The following is a 20,421-nucleotide window of genomic DNA, read 5'->3' on the forward strand; positions in this document are numbered from 1 at the left end:
AAGCCAATTCTTTACCAGAAAGGAGACAAGCTACCGGGGAACCGGTTTCTGGCATTTCAGCCTCTTCGGCCCGGCTTGCTTGAATCCTGATGGAGCAGTGAGAAAGGGACTCATGTCTGAGTATACCCTGCCACACCTATAGTGGCCAAAATCGATTTACAAAAGGGGGTGGTGATGAACAGAGTGTCTGAATTGAGCAGACCACTCTTACCCAGTCCAAAGATCAGGGCTTGATCCATCACCGTTATTTATCTCACTGCCCCATCCCAGCTCAGAACCTGGCTATATGCAAATCAGTCTGTCCCTGGCCCAGTGCATCATGGGAACAGGGCAGACTAAACTACCAAGCCAATTCTTTACCAGAAAGGAGACAAGCTACCGGGGACCGGTTTCTGGCATTTCAGCCTCTTCGGCCCGGCTTGCTTGAATCCTGATGGAGCAGTGAGAAAGGGACTCATGTCTGAGTATACCCTGCCACACCTATAGTGGCCAAAATCGATTTTGCGCACCACTAGTGGTATGAGCGGTGCTGGAGGAAAAGCGTACGCAAATCTGTCTGACCAGTTCATCCATATCGCATTGCCCTGAGACTGCGGGTGTGGGAACCTGGCGACGAAGATTTGGCAATTTGCGTTCTCCTTTGTGGCAAACAGGTCTATCTCTGGATGACCCCACTGCTGGAAATACAGTTGTAGCACTGAGGGATGTATCTCCCACTCGTGCATCTGATGGCTGTGCCTGCTGAGCAGATCCGCCATCTGGTTGTCCTTGCCTGGGAGGTGTTCTGCCATGAGGAACATGTTTCTTTGAATGGCCCACTTCCACATGCTCTGAGCTAGGTGTGACAACTGTGGAGAGTGTGTACCTCCCTGCTTCTGGATGTAGTACATGGCAGTCATGTTGTCCGTCCGGATCAGCACGACTTTGTTGCACAAATGCACTTTTAACGCCTTCATCGCCATGAAGATTGTCATCAGTTCCAGCAGGTTGATGTGCATCTTCTTTTGCTGCGTAGTCCATAGTCCCTGCACTGTGTAATGGAGGACATGCGCTCCCCAGCCCTGGAGAGATGCGTCCGTCGTCAGCACTATTTGTGGTACAGGCTCCTGGAATGGTCGTCCCCTGCAAAGGTTTGTGTGCTCCACCAATGCAGAGAGTTGTATGCACGACCAGTCACCAACACTAGGTCTTTCAACTGTCCTTGAGCCTAGTTCCACTGTCATGCTAAGCACTCCTGAAGTGGACGCATGTGTAGTCTTACGTGAGGGACTATGAAGATGCAGGAGGCCATCATACCTATTAGCTGCATAAACACTTGCGCTGGAAGTGAGTGTTGGGGTCTGACTCTCTGAATCAGCAATTGCAATCTGTTGATTCTCGCTGAGTTTGGCTTTGCTTTTGCTGCCAGAGTGTTTATTGTCGCTCCAAGGTACTTTGTACATGTGCGGGTTGAAGATGAGACTTTGGATGATTCAGTGAAAAACCTAGACTGTGTAGGAGGTGAATTGTGCTGGACATGTGGCTGGCACATTGCTGGGCTGACTTTGCTTGGCTAAGCCAGTCGTCCAGATAAGGATAGACATGGATGTGTTGTCTCCGAAGGTGCGCAGCTACTGTCGCCAAGCACTTGGTAAACACTCGGGGGACTGTTGTGACCCCTAAAGGCAGGACCTTGAACTGGTAATGCTGGTTGTTTATAGTGAACCTGAGATATTTCCTGTGTCCCGGGTGTATCGGAATGTGGAAATATGAGTCCTTCAGGTCTAGTGTTGCTATGAAATCTCCCTGACTGAGCAATGGTAGAATTTGCTGCAAAGTGAGCATGTGAAAATGTTCTGACAAGATGTATTGGTTCAGGGGTCTGAGGTCTGAGGTCTAGCATGGGCCTGAGAGACCCGTCCTTCTTTGGGATTAAGAAGTACAGCGAGTACACCCCTGTACCGTGTTGTTCTAAAGGCATGAGTTCTATGGCCCCTTTTTGCAGCATGCAGATGACCTCTTGCTGCAATAATTGCATGTGCTCTGCGGACATAGGACGGTGCCTTGGGGGTATGTTGGGTGGAGTGGAGGTCAGTTCTAGACAAAAGCCGTATTGGATAAGTTGTCTCACCCACCTGTCTGTGGTAATGCCTTCCCAGACTGGCAGGAACTGCTGAAGTCTTCCCCCGACCGGTGTTACATGGTCTGGGGGCAGTGACAAGACGTCACTGTTTAGTGTTGGCGGAGAATCTGGCGTTATTATTTCCTCGTCCTCTGCCTTTGGTGCTGTTGCCATGGTATCCACCCCTATTGTTCTTGTTAAAGGTGGTCTGTGTGCCTCCTTTGTTGTATTGTGCTTGCTGTGATGCTTGACCTCTAGAGGTTCCCCTGTTACCGGAGCAACACAAGGAACCTCCCCTGAATGGTTGTGACTGCAGAGCTCCCATGGATTTGGCTGTCTCAGTGTCCTTCTTAATTTTTTCTAGGATTGTGTCCACATCAGGACCAAATAAGTAATCAGGGTTAACAGGCTGATTTAGTAATGTGGTTTGAATCTCAGGCTTGAATCCAGAGATGCGTAACCAGGCATGCCTTCTGAGCATCACACTTGTATTGATGGCCCTAGCTGCTGTGTCTGCTGCATCTAGCGCACATTTAATGGATGCATTTGATATCAGTTTCCCCTCCTGTATCAGCATTTCTGCTCCCTCCTTATAAGCATCAGGCAAGTGTTGTAGTAGTTGCTCTAATGTGTCGTAATGAGCCCTATCATATCTGGCTAATAGGGCCTGTGTATTTGAAATTCTCCAAATATTTGCTGCTTGAGCCGCTACTCATTTTCCAGAAGCTTCCAAGATTTTGGATTCTTTGTCCGGAGGAGGAGCATCACCACTTGTTTGAGAGTTAGATCTCCTACAAGCATTTGCCACTACTAAGGAGTCCAATGGCAGCTGGCCCTTGATATACGTAGGGTCTACAGGTGCACGCCGGTATTTCCTGTCAATTCTTGGGTTCACAACCCTTGCCCTTGTGGTTTCTTTGAAAATGTCACCAGCGTGTTTAAGGACACCCTTCAGCATAGGCAACGTGTTTACTGATCTTTCTGAAGTTGAGAAAGTGTCAAACAAAAAGTCTTCCTCTATTAGGTCAGCATGCATTTCTACATCATGATTATTTGCTGCCCTTTCAATTAACGAATTAAGTACAGCAGTATCTTCAGATGGCGAGGTTTTGACCGTATAGGATTGAGTGTCAGGCGTGGTGTGTGGCTCACCCGGGTCAACAGGGTCGTCCAGGGTTGAGACTCCTCTTGATCCGTCTCAATAGGATAATTAAATTCCTCCTCATTGTAGCCTTCCCCCACATCCTCATTAGTACGTGTGGGTGAATAGGTATATTCCTGTCCATAGGACTCCACAGGCTCCAAAAGAACAGGTGAGGTGGAAGAGTCCCTAGTGAGTCTGCCAGAATCCGAGTCGATGAACAGTTTCAATTTGTTGTCATTGGAGGGCGCTTGGAATACAATGTCCTCTTCTATGGGCTGAGTCCTTTTTACTACTGACACCTCTTTGGTCGTTTCGATGCTTTGTTGTGGCTCAAATGCCTTAGGTCGTGGGGTCGGGGGCAGTCCGAATTTAATCAGCGGCGTAAGCATTGGAGACGGACTGACCTTCTTCGAGGGTGGCGTCGTCTTCGATCCGGCCGACTTAGTATTATCACCAGTTTGTTTCTGGACTCGAGGTCTTGGTGCGCAGCAGGCACGCTCTTTTGCTTTAACTTGACGTGCTCTTTCGAGCCGATCTTGGTCTTCGACTTGAAGGTCTTGTCTACCAGTGGTTTGGAGGCTGGAAGCTTCGGATCGAGAGTTTTCTGAGTCTTGAGTCCCTTGTTAGTGTCGCCATCTTTTGACGTTGACGTCGATGGCGTCAGTGCGACGTGCTTGACCTTAGGCACAGGCTTTGGCGCCCCGATCTTCGGGCCGACACCCCCTTGCGACCCCAAAGGGTCGATGACACTCTTCATTTTGATTGGATCCGATGAATCCGAAGTTGTCGATCCAAGGACTGTCTTTAGCAGTTTTGGTTTCGATTTTGAGTCTGTCGGTTTCGGTTTTGATTTCACCATCGACTGTGGTTGATCGACCGATGGCTCCTTAGATAGATTCTTAGCCGGGCCTTGACGCGGGGCTGTAGAATGTTGTTGAAGATCTTGGCTAAGGCCTTCTGGCGATGCCTCAACCTGACCTGGACGCCCTGAGGGGGAACGCTGACGTAGGGCCCCCCAGACCCTCATGCTCCTGGATCTGTCGGCCACGTTCGACACGGTGGACCATGACATCCTTCTCCACCGTGTTGGACAGGCCGGCATCCAGGGCCCTGCCCTCAAGTGGATTGAGTCCTTCCTCGTCGGCACAACACAAGCCGTGCGTCTGGGCCCTTTCACGGCTGCCAAGACTCCCACGACTTGTGGAGTCCCTCAGGGTTCATCCCTCTCTCCCCTCTTGTTCAACTTATACCTTCAGCCACTGATTCATTCGCTCAAGAGGTGGGATATCACAGTGTTTAATTACGCCGATGATTTGCAGATCATCTTCCCTCTTGACTCTACTGATGCTGTCAACAGCTTCCATTCAGTCATGATCCACATCCAGCAGTGGATGAACCACAATCAACTGAAGTTAAATCCCAGAAAAACTGAGCTTCTCCTCCCGGGGAATAGTTTAGTACACAGGGGTCCACAGTTCTGGCCCATCGAGTTGGGCCCTCCTCCCGCCCCTTTCAGCTCGGGGAAGAGTCTAGGGGTGGTCATTGACGCTGAGGTTTCTCTTAAGGCTCAAGTAGGGGCTGTGATTTCTGCATGCATGTTCCAGCTTCGTAAAATTTGTAAAATAGCCCATCGACTGCCGCATGCGGCACTTTTCCAGGTTGTCATCTCCCTGGTTCTATCTTTCCTCAACTTTTTGAACTCTTTATACCATGGACTCCCACAATCATTGCTCCGCCGTCTTCAAACCGTGCAGAACCAGGCGGCCAGACTTATTCACAAAACGCCAAAGTGGCAGTCTGCGAAATCCCTGCTGCGCAAATTGCATTGGCTGCCAGTTGAACAAATGGCGGCCTTCAAGATTGGCTGCCTGACTTTCAAGTCTTTTCACTGTATCAGCCCTGTTTTTCTTAAAACACTGATTAAGCAGCACCGACAAGCGCTCAATCTCTGGTCGGCTCACCTCCTCCTGCTGGTCGCCCCCAAAATCAAAACAAACAAGTTTGGCGGGCGCAGATTTGTCCACCTGGCCCCCAAACTATGGAATCCTCTTCCCCTGTCCATTAAGTCTAGCTGTTCTCTACTTAATTTTAGGAAGCTCCGTAAAACCCGTCTCTTCACCCAAACCGGTTAGTCTGCCTCTTCACACTCCACGCACTCTGTACTCTAGCGCCAGGAAACTTATGGTGTCAGTGCGCTTTATAAATGTCACTTAAGATAAGATAAGATAAGATAAGAGCCTTTGAAAGTACACTGTCATCATGGCCCCGGCAACTACGGTTGGGCCTTGCTCATCGCTCGAGTCGTCATCGACGGCTCCGATGGCCTGTGCGTCGTCCCCTACCTCGACGACGTCTTTTTCATGGATGTAGTCTTCTTCTTCATCTTTATTATAGTTCGAGTTCTGCTCCAAAGCAGGATCCGACTGTTGTTCATCAACGCCCTCGTCGTCTTCAGCCTCGAAGATGTTCTCCGGGTCGGGTGCTGTTTTCTGCGCCGACTGTCTAGCGGCGCGTCGAAGTCGAAGTGTTTTCTTTGACCTGAACCGAGAACAGGCCATGCAGCTGGCCTCATCGTGGTCTGGAGATAGGCATTTATTGCACACCGGGTGCATATCGATGTGAGGGTATTTAGAGTTGCAAACGGGGCATCATTTGAACGGGCTCCGTTCCATCGTCGATCGTTGATGGGGCCTTTGGTGTAGAAACTGGAAGAAGTACGCGGCACCGAACAAAAAGACAATACAGACGCCCCAAAGGACTTTTGGCCTTGTGAAAAAGTTTTTACATTGATTGCGAACTTGAGTTAAGAAATACATCCGAACCCAATGGCGGAAAAAAACAATCTGAGGATGGAGAGGATGCCCATGCGCACTGTAGTCCAGGGGAGGAGCCACTTATCTTGTGATACTTCGAAGACTCTTCCAGGACAACAATGTGCAATCATCCGGACCCAACACTAGGCGGCGATCTATGTACAGATATTAATTCAGCAGCCCACATGCCTCGAACATGGGGGTTTCGGAAGTGTCATACTTATGCTTTTTTTCTCAAAGTAGGATGCGTGGGTGGCCCGGGGGGGCCAAGACGGTCACGTGGATCGTCGGTCACTGGTACTGCCATAACCTGGGACTCAGAGAAAGCCATCATGAGGTGCATTGGTGGTGAAAAGGGGGGATGCGATGGGCGGCACTTTTGCCCTGGCTCGCAAAGATGGTCTCCCAGAAAGGACGCCTGGACTTGTTAATACTGCACTTGGGTGAGAATGATCTGATTCGACGGTCGGGTTTGGCATTCTTACAACTGATGCAAAGAGACTTGGAGATCATGAAACAAAGAATGGCAGGGACCTGTATTGCTTGGACAGAATTTGTTCCCCGGAGAGTATGGAGAGGGGCAACTAAACATTGGTCTATTGAGAAAGCTCGAAAAAATCTTAACAGAGTGATGAGGGTTTTCTGTGGGGAGAAGGACATTAAAGTGATCGCTCATATAGGACTGCAACTGGAGGAATGACTACTGTTCAGGGATGACGGTGTGCATCTTTTGAGAATGGGAAATGCGTATTATATGATGGAGATGAGGGATGTGGTCAGCAAGTTGTAGAATGAGGCTATTTGGTGTAAGAGGGTTGCTTGAGTAGGAGGGTGAAAGATGCACAGTATGTCCCGGGGGGCAGGTAACCGCCTTAAAGGGGTTTCACTGGTTGGCGGTACTTGGAAGAGGTGGGGGAGTCTCTGGTGGGTGCATCCATCCCTCGGGGGGAGAGGGAATGATGGGGGGATGGAGGCATGAGTGTAATGCCTGGTGATATAGGGGAGGATGCTAGAAGAGAGGTGAAGAAATTAATGAAGAACGGAACGGGCATGGAGTGGAATGAGAGGTGAGTTTGGAGTGGGTGAATGGAGTGAATGGATGAAGAGGTTGATGTTAGGGGGTTTGTTATTGGTTATTTGATGTTATTGTTTATTGATATGTTGTGCAGCCAGGTCCTAATAAATGGCCTTTTACGCTTAACCATCAGCATGGACTGTTTATTGCACGCGGGCAAAATATGTTGAAAACAAAAAATAAGAGACCCTAGCACCGTGCTAAGTAGGCGAAGAAAATATACCGGGCTCTGCACTGAAGTCACAAGCAGCCTAAAGAAACAAACAGCGATGGTGTGGAAAGAAACATTTGAACAAGAGAGTTCTCCAGAACTACAGATGAAGAATGCAAGCATAATTAGACTGTACTTGGCCGGGGCTCCAGAGTCTTTTACAGAAGTGAAGTATAAGCTGCCTGTATGACATAGGTAGCAGCAAAGAAGAGTGACACATGAGTAAGCCAGTGATGAGCAGCCGGTGGGAAAATGTTGGTTTATTGATTCCAGCTTGGCTTGCATACAGGGCATGCACACGGGCTAGACTGGACCTGCAAAGTGCACAACTGATAACAACCCGCTCTGAAATGTAAATATGTGCCACGACCACACAGTGTCTGCAGAGCATTTCTTTAACATTGAATGAGAGACGGGTTGGTGGGGGAGCAGGAAGCAGCCCGGAGGCGGCAACAAATATCCATTGGGTCTCTCATGTAATGGCTCCAAAGCTAAATATCAAAAAAGCCCATAAATGCAATATAATTTGGCCTCTTCTAAAGCATGCAAGTTCACGGTATATAACACTGCTGCTGTTGTGGCTGTGAAAAAGAAAAACACCTGTAACTGATTCACAGCTACTTGTACAAAATACAAAAAAAAACACAGAAATGTGACCATGACTGCACAGTGTCTACAGCAGATTAAAGCAACATCTTGTGGGGGGTGGGTTGCACTTAGTTCACTGCAGTCAAGGTGAAGCAATGTGTAAGAAGAGCAAGGTGATGAGGTCACAGCACAGTAAATAATGTAAATATGTTGGCTCTGTTTCAGCTTTAAAAAAGGACGACAACAGTTTAAGACAACAATTGAAGTGTATAAGAGTACTATGGGAATTTGTAGTTAAATGATTGGACTGCATTGGAAAATACAGAGATGAATAATTCAAAGGAAATGCAAATTCTGTCATTTAGTTTCCAGTGCTAGTTAGTTATTAAAAGCCTCTGTTTAATTTTCATACATCATGGACTTAAGTGTCGTAATTATAGCCACATACTTAAATTATGGCACTTTTGTATTTGAGTTGTTATTGCTCTAAATGACTACGACATGTATTGTGATCATCAACTTTTTGTAGTGTGCAACGAAACGTAGAGCTAATTTTGCTGAATGAATTGTTCCAGAATAAGATGCATAATAGACCTCACTATAATTGATCCCATTTGTGCGCTATATTTTCCCAAACCGTTTATAGTACTTCTAGGATCCCACCCTGAGATCTATTTAAAGTGTTTGCTTTGCCAGGTGTCATTAGGTATGAATTTGATTTGCAAATCTGACAACTTATGCAGGATGCATATGCATGAAAGTAGTGCTTACACTCTGCCAGTTGAAGAGCCCTGTTTGCTCTCTGGTCAGTGCTTGAGATTAGGTTCCGGGGCAAGGGTGACTGGGCATGAGATAAGCTCATTTCTGTGTTTGTGGTGGCTGGTGTCTTGTTAGGGGTCGGATGGCAGCCAGCGCGGTTCCTCCACTATGGCGGAAGAGCGTTGCCATCCCAAAAACGTCAGGAAAGAAAAAATAAAATGACACTCGTTTCATTTCTGCTTTCCTGCTGAGTCTTGGGGGCGGCGCCTGGAGGGGTGACTGAACATAGGGGAGTGGTAGTGCACTTCCTTCACAGTGCATGCCGGTTTGGCTCCCATCTCAGGCCGGCCAAACCTGCATGCTCAGCATTGCTGGGGTTGGGGAAAGCAGACATAGACTCCCAGTCTGTTATGGAGCGCTAATCAAGCGGTCTCAGGCCAATCCTGCAGCTGCTCTCATGCAAGAGCAGCGCAGGATTGACCTCAGGGCAGGCTGAGAGCTTGTGCCTGAAGTAGAGGAGCAGAGAAGTACGAATCTGGAAGCGGCCAATGGAAGGTAAGTTTAATACAAAAAATTATAATTATTTTTAGTTTTGTTCCCTTCTTCACGACCCCTATGCGCCCCCACCTCCCTGCCGACCTGGCCACTCGTAGCAGACACCAGCCAGTCTTGACGGCAGCACTGGGTAGAGGCGGGAGGCATGGCTTTTTGGTCAGTCTTAAATTATATGTTTTTGGCATGGGTGAAAACGGGCCAGCCGCGTGTTTGGTATTTCTGACGCCTAGACACTGAACATAATGAGATTGGATTGGGATTCATGTTGGGGTAGTTTGTATGAAGGTGGTTGGGATGTGCACCTAAGTGTCAGCTTTCTATGCCTGTGTCACCAATATGGAAGGTGTCGACAGAACACAGTTCAGCCTCCGTTTAGCTTCCCATTACAAAAGTGACTGGTGACCAAGACACAGCATTGCTTACAGCTGACTGCTGAAGAGAAAGTAAAAGCAGCACCGCTGTGGCAAGGCGGTGCAATTTAGAACAGCTTCTGCAAACTGTGCGATGTTGGTAGGGGTGGAGTACAGCACAGCCAGCTTCCCTCCATACGAGGTAATTGCATAAAAACAAGATGGTGGGTTCAGCTTTGGAACGCATAATGAGAATGCAATTTAATTGTACATTCCAAAGGAGTGCCAGCCATCTTGTATGCTGATAGCCGGGAACGTAGTGTAAGGGACAGAGCGGCCACCCTTGAAACTGGGGAACAGCGTTACAGTCTTGGTAGGATGCTCAACAGCCTGAGATTCTGGGCAAATCACTTTCACTTAATGTCTTGTGCCTGGAATGTTTCCATAGGTGATAGAATTGGTGCTTGTGAATCGTGCTATGTCAATTTGCTCTAACAAACAACGCTGTGCATGGGAAACTAAACAACCACACTTAAAATGTGTGCCTGGGGAGATTATGTAAAGAAGCACAGCGCCAAACATAAAAAAAATCCACAAACACGGATGAATACAGTACATGTGGCATGGGACATTGATAAGAAAAACACACAGAGGAACACCAGGAAATAAAATGCTACAGGCAATAGAAACATAGGGAAACTAAGTGTCCAGCACACAAATCAATGAAAGGTAAGGCCGGGATGTAAGCCCCTTTAGAGATATATTAAATACAATAGATCTGACAAGCACAACGCAAGCATTGTGCAGGCGAAACCTGAAAAACAGAAGCAATCTGCCATTTTTTGTATAGACACTAGTTCGAAAAAGGTGAGGACAAAGTCAATATTACATTTTAAATTCCTTACTTTGAATATCAGGGTATTTCATCATGAGTAACATCCCCCAACGAAGAGATGTGGAAGTGGTCTCCATTCCAGCTACAAACAGATTTCTCACAACGCATTTTAGGTTCTTGTCATGGAAGTATGTGTTCGGGTTAGACTTTTCCTAGGAAGGGAAAAGTACTTGTTAAGTTGTTATATATTTATTAAACACTAGCAATTCCTGGTGGTGACATCTTCCTACAACAGATGAAACTAGTCCCCTTAATTTGCAAACAATTTCTAGAGTTTCAGCAATATACGTGCATGATGGCTGTTGTTTTATTGTTACTAATATCCAATACTGTATCCAATTTTCTAATCAAACAATCTAATTGATATGTAAATGTAGTGCTGCAGCCTGCGGTGAGGAAGTTTGGTCCTAGCCCACCTATTTCCCAGACTATTAAACGTTGGTATATGCAGTAGATCTGGAATGTCATGCTATATGCACAGGTCCTGACCTTAGCATGAGTCAAACTACCTTCCCAGCGGTTTTTTCTCTTTTCAAGAGCTGATGAAGGATGTAATTCCAATGGTTTCAAGGTAAGATTGTAAAGCATCAATTAATGTTTTGAAATCTGAAGAATGTGGTGTCTAGGTCCCAAGAATTATGGAGTTACGTGGCTATCACTTAGATCACTTGTATTCTGGGGCAAACACTTTGCTCACTCCAAACTGTCCATCTCTAACTCTGTCAAATCCTGGGCATCACACTCGACAGTCACTCAAGCATAAAGGAACATATCAACCCTAGGCTAAAAGTGGCAGCTACTCGCTGAAACTCCTAAAGAAATTCAAACCGTTTATACCCAGTGATGACCTAAAGGCTGTAGTGCAAGCCCACCTTCTACCCGAGCTGAATTATGGAAATGAAACGCTCATGGCCACCCCAAAATCATACTTAGCTCCTTTGAAAGCAATGCTCCACGCCTCGGCCAGGCTAATATTTGGGGGAGAGGTGACATGATCACAGGTATCGCCATTTGAGATGTCATCAGTGATGTCATGAGTGATGTCACTGTCCATGTCATGAGTGAGATAATATGTGACATCATCAGCAGTGCATTGCGGGCGCGCAAGTTATAGTTAGCTGAACTAACTATTACGGGGAAATTTCAATGGTTTTGTATGAGTGAAATGTCCAGCTAACTATAACATGTGTGAAACCTGTAGTTTTTTAGTGAATTTCTAAGGTTTTTTAAATGCAAATTCCTAACTATAACATGTGTGAAACCTATGGTTTTTTTCAGTGAATATATATATATACATGCACTGCTGATGACGTCACATATTACATCACTCATGACATGGTCAGTGACATCACTGATTACATCACTGATGGCATCTCAAATGGAATAACAGGGATTATAAAGACCCCAAACTACGGTGCAGTGTATTCAATGTTGGTGGTAAACAACAAGATACCGACATCTAAATGCCACATCGTAGTTTGAGGGCTTTATGATCTCTGTTCCACCAACATTGAATACACAAGTATTACATATTATTTAATGAAAAGTGGATCCCGGTTGTTCCTTATTGCCATATGAGCCTTGGAAGATGAGACATCTCACATAGATAGAACCCTTCACTCCTTTCTAAGAATACTACATAAGAAATACTTGAAGCAGAATGGGTGAAATTATACTTAATAAGGAAATAGGATGTCAGACCATTGGTGGTTGCAAGTGTTTATTAACACTTTTTCGTTCTTTTCCCTTCACTTTTATCTAGGGGCATATCATAGCTCAAGACTTTGTGACTACACAAACTGTACCTTTCTCCTGCCTTTATTTTCACTATTTATGATCTACAATTGTTTTCCCTCTATGTAAGATTTCTTTTTAAATATACTGTTTTTAGATTGTTTCTAGATAAAACAAGCAAGGTTTTTAATTAAAAAACTATGCAACCAAGATGGCACTGAGCTCTTGGTGATTAATGTATAGCTCGAATTAGGAGTGTTCCTATGTTTTTCCTCTTGACATACAGGTGTCTAGGAGAAAAACTGACCTAGAACAACTGGTCAGAACATTAATACAGTTAATACAACAAGTATACTAACTTGGAATAGCCCTTGTGTAAGATGGAAATAAAAAATCAATTTGAATGAATTTAATTCAGATAAATACAAAGTACAACAAATAACACACAGGTCTTCTTTTCATTCAGTGTAAGAGCCTAGTTTTGTGTTTTTCAGAGGGGTTGGTTCTTTTGTTAGATTGCATTGAATAGCAGTTGGAAATCATTCGTGTTGTCACCCGACAGAACCACGTTTTATTTAATCATTGATTACCCAGGTTCTGAGGGACATAGGGTCACCCCCGTTTTTCTTAATAAGATGGAAATAGGGCTACCAAAACTTTACTAATAATGTGACACCATCTCTGCTCTATTCTTAGAGAATAAATAACAAGTGGATTGACAACATTGAATACGTGATGTGGTCTACTGCGTAACAGAGATATAAAACATACCTAGGTATGTTTACTATTTTTTATTATTGCTTTACTTACCAATAGATATAGAGTTTCCCTGTACTTGACCCTCAGCTAGAGTGATCTTAGATTTTCTCTTTTCTTTTCTTTTTTCTTTCCTTTCCCTTGACAAAATCAATAGGGACAAAGAAATCCCCACGACAAGGACCAATATATACTACTGTTTGGTCATTTTTGCTAAACAATGATTGAAGGTACTTATTCTAACAAAACCCACAGAATCTTGTTTGGGTTATGTTACACAACTTTCCGCAAAACAGCTTCATGTTGGGCTATGAGCACTGCACGTTTTACAACTTTATATGTCTCTCACAACGGGTTACTTTTGGTCTATCTGCACTTTCTCTTTGGTTTTAGATACACTAAAAGATACATTAGCAGGGTGGATCTCTTGATCTCCATGTCTTCTTTTTTAATTCAAACTGCGCTCTTCCTGTTTCCTCTGTTATCTTGATATATATTTTTGGATATAATCAATGTAAATTATTTTTCTCATGGCATCATTTGCAGCCTTGAAAAGGTTTCTATGAAACGAAACACGTGTCGGCTGCCGGTTCAACGCTTGAAAGGAGGATTGCCACATCAAACTGATCATCCTGATTATATTGTTATGGCTTTTAACTTTGTAATCCAAGATTCTGGCATATATTCATATTAAACTGATATGGGAAGAACAATATTGATGTCCTGCTGGCACTTTGATTTGATTTGTTCAAATAACTTTATGAATTGATACGAAATTGAATAGGAGTGCTGAGGTTTATTTCTGTTTTATGCTCTCACTGGGTCCAATTGGGCTTCTGTGTTTGAGCACCTTAGGCAGTGGGGTGAAGTCTTTGTAACCTTGAGGGGCACCAATACTTGTATGCTGGCATTGAACGCACTAGGGGAATAGATGTGCTACCAATTATTCCACCACTGCTGTATATATTGTCACTGCTGTCTGCAGTGTAGCCCACAGAGAGCAGTCAGCAAGGGCCCACAGCCACATGGCTTTGACTTGAGCTCTACAGTTTACAATTCGCGAAGCAAAAAAAACATGTGCAAAGCCTGCAATGATGCGTATGACTGGTGCAGATATACTCCACCGTTAGAGCGGCAGACCCTGATGCAGAGGTCTAGCCCGGGACCAGGGTTCAATTCCCAGCCTCGGCGGGTCTTGGGCTCAAAAATTCCACGGTCCTGATAATTCTCGTCTAGGTGCCTATTCCAATCATGGAGTCCCACTCTGCAACTCTGGGCAATAGCTTGCTTAATCTCCACAAGGGCCCCCACAACGCTAAGGATGCCTGGTCTCCACCTTGGGGGTGCCCAGGAGTGGACGCCTCACAGGGAAAGCCAGGATGGGTTCCACAGCGGTATTCGTACAAGCGCCTTGAGACCCTTGCGAGTGAGTAGTGCGCTATACAAGTATCAATTTACATTTACATTACATTTTTATATTTACACTGGAGCAATGTTTTTTTCCTACAGGTCTGCATCATCTACATTACCGACTCAATTGCAAATGTGAATACTGAATTCTGCAGTACAGGCCAGAGAGAGAGCTCAGCAAGGGCCCACAGCCACGTGGCATTGACTTGAGCTCTATAGTTTGCAATACACTAAGCAAATAAAGCGTGTGCGGAGCCTGCAAAGATGTGTAAAAGTGGTGCAGACAGAGCAAACTACAGCAATCTCTTCCCTTACTGGACTGCATCATCTACAATAGCGACTCATTCTGAATTGTGAACACTACTGTCTACATTGTTAATTGAAGGCAGTACTCACACACAACCATCAATACTTTTTCTCACCCCCTCTTTACAAAATAAAACAACATAAATTACATAAAACTCTACAATAAATACATCAAAACAATTCGAATTGGGATTCCATCTGTCCACAGTCTACTCTATTCACTGTATTCGACTTGCAAGATGAATTTGGTCATTGTACTAAACCTATAACTCATCTAAAAAAAAACTTCTTCAACCAAGTATACTATAGCCTTATAGCCTTCCGTAGCTGGCTATACCGGCTATTAAAGGAGCTCTCCAGCATTAAAGGCCCACCTGAAGGCGAAGGCCTTTAACAAGGGAGAGGGACTTTAATAGCCACTATAGCCCAGCTACAAAGGGCTATAAGGCTATTTGAACATTCTGCCACTAGAGGATAGAATATTCTAACAAATAAAGTAAAGCCTTAAGAGAGCGCAAGGGGATTGGAATCCCTTCAGGCTCCCTGGGCCTGAACCAGAGTTGTGAACAAAAAAACAACGGAGCTACTCCATTGTTTTCAATGGAGCTCCCAACATTCCAATGTTCTAATAAAACAATATTGTGTATGTTTCAATAGATGTACTAATTACTTAACTACTGGATTCTGTAATTAAACAATCACCACTCAATCTAAATTGTGAATACTGCAGACCGCAGTCTAGAACAGATGCAGTGGTCATTAACACCTCACAGCCACATACCGTTCGATTCAAAAGCACGGAGTTGGTTGCACCTGATCACAGAGGGTACACAGAAATCATCACAAACTTTAACTTATGACATCCTCAATCATACAATCAAGACCCCATTTCACTGTTCGCACCTGCTGTACCACAGTATACTCCACTGACTACTGTCAACCAAGCCCAATAATCATGTGTAGCATTTAGCTATGGCAGGACAGAGTGTGATGCACCCCAACGCAGGAACTTCTGAGAAAAGCAAGCAGCAGGTAATATTGGACATCATCCATTGTCGGATCAAGACATCGTTCCACTGTTGGGACATAGAGTTGGTTGCACCTGTTCGAAGTGACTACCTCCATCCCCACTCTCAGGTACAGTTCTAACATCGTCCATTATGGGATCAAGACACTGTTCCACTGTTGGGACCTAGAGTTGGTTGCAGCTAATCAAAGGGAGTACCTCCATCTCCAATCTCAGATACTGTTCTAACATTGTCCATTGTGGGATGAAGACACCGTTCCACTGTTGGGACCTACAGTTGCTTGTACCTCATCGGACAGGGTACACAGAAATCATCAGAAACTTTAACTTCTGACATCCTCATTCATATAATTAGGACCCTCTTTCACTGTTCGGACCTGTTGTACCATGATGTAGTCCAGCGACTTCAGTCAACCAAGCCCAATAATCATATGCAACAGTTAACTACGGAATCACAGAGACTGATGCACCTCAACAGAGGGAGCTCAGTGAAAAGCAAGCACCAGGTAATATCGGACATCATCCATTGTGGGCACGTAGTGGGCCCTCTTTCACATATGGCGGTGTTGAAAGGTGAACTGTGGAGCATGTATGCATTGCTGCGGTCATTACTCTTTCTAGATACCAGCATGCTGAAAATATCATTCACGCAGCCACCTTTGCTCACGGTGTCAGCCTCGTGGCGGTGTAAGCTGCGCAGACCTGGCAGACACGTTCGCCAATCCGGAAGAGAACCACACCCAGAGAAACGTGCCTCTTCTTCAGATCCCTATGCTAGCCTTGTGTATGCGAGCCAGCCCACTACCCTAAACATTTAGGGGGGGAGGGAAACATGTACGCGGTAACATTCCATAATCTTCCCTACTGACTGTACTATCATGGTTGCGTCCACTATCCACTTCATTCAATAGACCATCAGTGTAGTTGACATGTATATGTCTGTGCTCTGAATACTCAACTGTGTCCAATGCAAAAACAACAGTGGATGAACAGAATGCAGAAAAATGTCATACATTCACCCCAGTACAGAGATCTGGGCATAAATCCATTGTTTTTTGCTCACCATGCCATTCCAGTTTAAACCCAGCCATATGCAAATCAGTCTTGACCCTGTGCCCCATGGGAACAGTCCAGCCCGAACTGCCAAGTCAGGTCCTCCCTGGACTGGAAACAAGCATCCTGGGACTGGTTTCGGGCTTTCAGCCCTCATCAGCCAGGATAGTTTGATTCCAGTGGCACGAAGAGCACAGGACTAACGTCTAAGCATACCCGTCCCAATCGGGGTGACAAATGCAAAAACAGCAGTTGATTGGACAGAAAGCAGAACATTGTCATACATTCACCCCAGTACAGAGATCTGGGCATAAATCTATCATTGTTTTGCTCACCATGCCATTCCAGTTTGAACCCAGCCATATGCAAATCAGTCTTGACCATGTGCCCCATGGGAACAGTCCAGCCCGAACTGCCAAGCCAGGTCCTCCCTGGACTGGAAAAAAGCATCCTAGGACCGGTTTCGGGCTTTCAGCCCTCATCAGCCAGGATAGCTTGATTCCTGTGGCATGGAGAGCATGGAACTCACGTCGTGGGCATACCCATCCCACTCGGGGTGACAAATGCAAAAACAACTGTTGATGGACAGAATGCAGAACAAAGTCAAACATTCACCCCAGTACAGAGATCCATCATTTTTTTGTGCTCACCATGCCTTTCCAGTTTGAACCCAGCCATATGCAAATGAGTCTTGACCCTGTGCCCCATGGAACAGTCCAGTCCGAACTGCCAAGCCAGGTCCTCCCTGGACTGGAAACAAGCGTCCTAGGACCGGTTTCAGGCTTTCAGCCCTCATCAGCCAGAATAGCTTGATTCCAGTGGCATGGAGAGCACAAGACTCACGTCTGAGCATACCCGTCTCACTCTGAGTGACAAATGCAAAAACAACAGTTGATGGACAGAATGCAGAACAATCTCATACCGGTCCCATGATGCTTGTTTCTGGTCCAGGGAAGACATGGTTTGGCAGTTCGGGCTGGACTGTTCTTATGAAGCACAGGGTCAGACTGATTTGCATATGGTCATGTCTGAACTGGGGTGGCGGAGTGAGCTAAAGAATGATGATGGATTAAACCCAGATCAGTCGACTGAGGGTGAGTGTTTGCATTGTTCAACACTCTGTCCATCATCCCCTTTGGTTTTGCTTTGTTCGCCCTAAGTTGGCAGGGTATGCCTAGACATGGGTCCCTTGCTCACTCTGCCACTGGATTCAAGCTAGCCTGGCTGATGATGGCTGATTAGCCAGAAACCGGTCCCAGGATGCTTGTTTCCAGTCCAGGGAAGGCATGGTTTGGCAGTTCGGGATGGACTGTTCCCATGAGGCACAGTGTCAGACTGATTTGCATATGGCAATGTCTGAACTGGTGTGGCGGAGTGAGCTAAAGAATGATGATGGATTAAATATCAGATCAATTGACTAGGGGTGAGTGTTTGCATTGTTCAACACTACTTCCATCATCCCCTTTGGTTTTGCTTTGTTCGCCCTTAGTTGGCAGGGTATGCCCAGACGTGGGTCCCTTGCTCACTCTGCCACTGGATTCAAGCTAGCCTGGCTGATGACGGCTGATTAGCCAGAAACCGGTCCCAGGATGCTTGTTTATGGTCCAGGGAAGGCATGGTTTGGCAGTTCGGCTGGACTGTTCCCATGACGCACAGCGTCAGACTGATTTGCATATGGCAATGTCTGAACTGGTGTGGCGGAGTGAGCTAAAGAATGATGATGGATTAAACCCAGATCAGTCGACTGGGGGTGAGTGTTTGCATTGTTCAACACTCCGTCCATCATCCCCTTTGGTTTTGCTTTCCTCAACTGTGTCCAGCACATCCCCTTAAGACTTTACGTTATATACTTCTATAATCGATAGTTACTTACCACCTTCGCACATACTTTGCTTCCATCTCTCCCCGCATTCTGCATTGTGAGGCAGAGGTGCCATGCCATGTTTAGTCTGTGTACATGGCTAGCCAGGTTTCCCACAGTATGTAGTGTCATTGTGCCTGCTAGGTGCAAATGTTGTATGTGATTATATAAGGTAGCACGTTTATTCACTAACAGTGGTTTCTCCTGTTTACATATCGCTATCTTAAAGAACATACAGAAGTTTTTCTCACAGGTGAAAAGTACGACCACAATGACAGTGCTTCATTACTATCCAAGAATGTCCAACTACACGTCTCTTCTAAGATTACAGCCCCCAACCGGCGTCCTTTCTTAAAAGCAAGCCAAATTCCACAATCCGACTAACATTCACACAGCTTTCTAACAGCAGTTATCTGCTTCTCAATAACATGCACTCCTAAGGAATGTGAGCTGGCACACCGTATGTCCCTACTGTTTCAAACAGAGTAACTTCCTGTGGCAATGTCTATTCCCACCCACACAAACTAACTCCCAAACTTCAACTTGGCCTTCAATTCTTAGTTTGAAAACAGATTTCAAGAAACAAACCAAACTAAAAGCACTTTTGTTCAGAACAGTAGTCTTCCTCACTTATGCAAAAGAAATTTATCGACTGCAGATACCACAAACTTCAAGTAAAATACACTACCTTTTAAATACGAACCGCCCATTACACTTTGTGAATTGTTACACAATTTACAACACATGTCACACTCAAGGTCTGACACACTTTTTTAACAAGCTCTTTTACAGCCTTCTAACACGCTTTCAAACTGTTCCTCTTTTAATAGCAGACTACAGTCATTCGATCATCTCTGGAATAACAGGAACAGTACCCACAATTCTCGCTCTCTTTGCGGCCATCCTACTACTAATTCTACTTCTAGTAATGGCTACGCTCTCTGTGGTAACAACTATGTCCGACAGAACACGCCTCTATGCCAATCTACATCAATACTGTAAAAAAATTGAAAAACCTTTCGCCTACCTCTATCTATTATTGAAGCTAGCTACAACATAACATTTATCAACACTTATGCAATATGCGTACAGCCATTGTTTAATTGAAAAACTTGCCCATTTGACTGGCAAATGGATGTATGCTTAGCCAACATCCCAACAATCGCTCCCGATATCCAGCAAGTAATGCATTACCTTGAAAACCATGAACGGGATGGTTCTGGAAGTGGAGCAATGTCAAACGCAATATAACAAAGGAATCGCAGTGGAATGGGATTTCTGCACAGCCGCAAAAGATCTCCTGCAACGTGCGACCTTTCACAACATCGCCGATTGCCTGCCAATGCAAATTGCCGCTCCAACATTCAAGGAACATTACTATCCCTTCGAAGATATGAATTGGATCGCTTCGCTTTTCTCAGACGACGGCAACAATAGCTTCTTGGAACATTACGCATCTCAAGCCGCTGAGGACCTTCTGGACTGCAATCTCCAAGACTTTTAAGAAATTCATGTTATACTTGAATGGATTTTTTTCCATCTTTTTTTACTTTTTCCCTTTATATTTTTTATAATACACTTCAATCCTACTACTTTCATATAACAACTTTTTAAGTATACTCAGACATTTGAACTCTATCTTCAATATTGCCCCTTAAGTCTTCATATTAACCAGGGATCGGTGATGTATGTCCTATGCAAATACGCTATTTACTTCCTAACTTAGCTGACCCCCAACACCCATTTTGAAACCACGTCTATTTTTTGTGCAAACGCCTCTCTG

At 45.2% G+C, this 20,421-nt stretch overlaps 1 protein-coding gene across 2 annotated transcripts in view; it reads right to left on the reverse strand.

The window, feature by feature from the left end:
* LOC147706986 (cytochrome P450 2K1-like) overlaps positions 1-20,421 on the reverse strand; it is a 636,943-nt gene that overhangs the window by 169,406 nt on the left and 447,116 nt on the right. For both annotated transcript variants that reach the window (XM_086926218.1, XM_086926219.1), the window contains one exon: positions 10,502-10,643. In XM_086926218.1, coding sequence (XP_086782344.1) covers positions 10,502-10,643 — 142 coding nt within the window. The remainder of the gene's footprint in view (positions 1-10,501; positions 10,644-20,421) is intronic.

This window comes from Lissotriton vulgaris, chromosome 6 (assembly GCF_964263255.1).
Source record: "Lissotriton vulgaris chromosome 6, aLisVul1.2, whole genome shotgun sequence".
Taxonomy (NCBI): Eukaryota; Metazoa; Chordata; class Amphibia; order Caudata; family Salamandridae; genus Lissotriton; species Lissotriton vulgaris.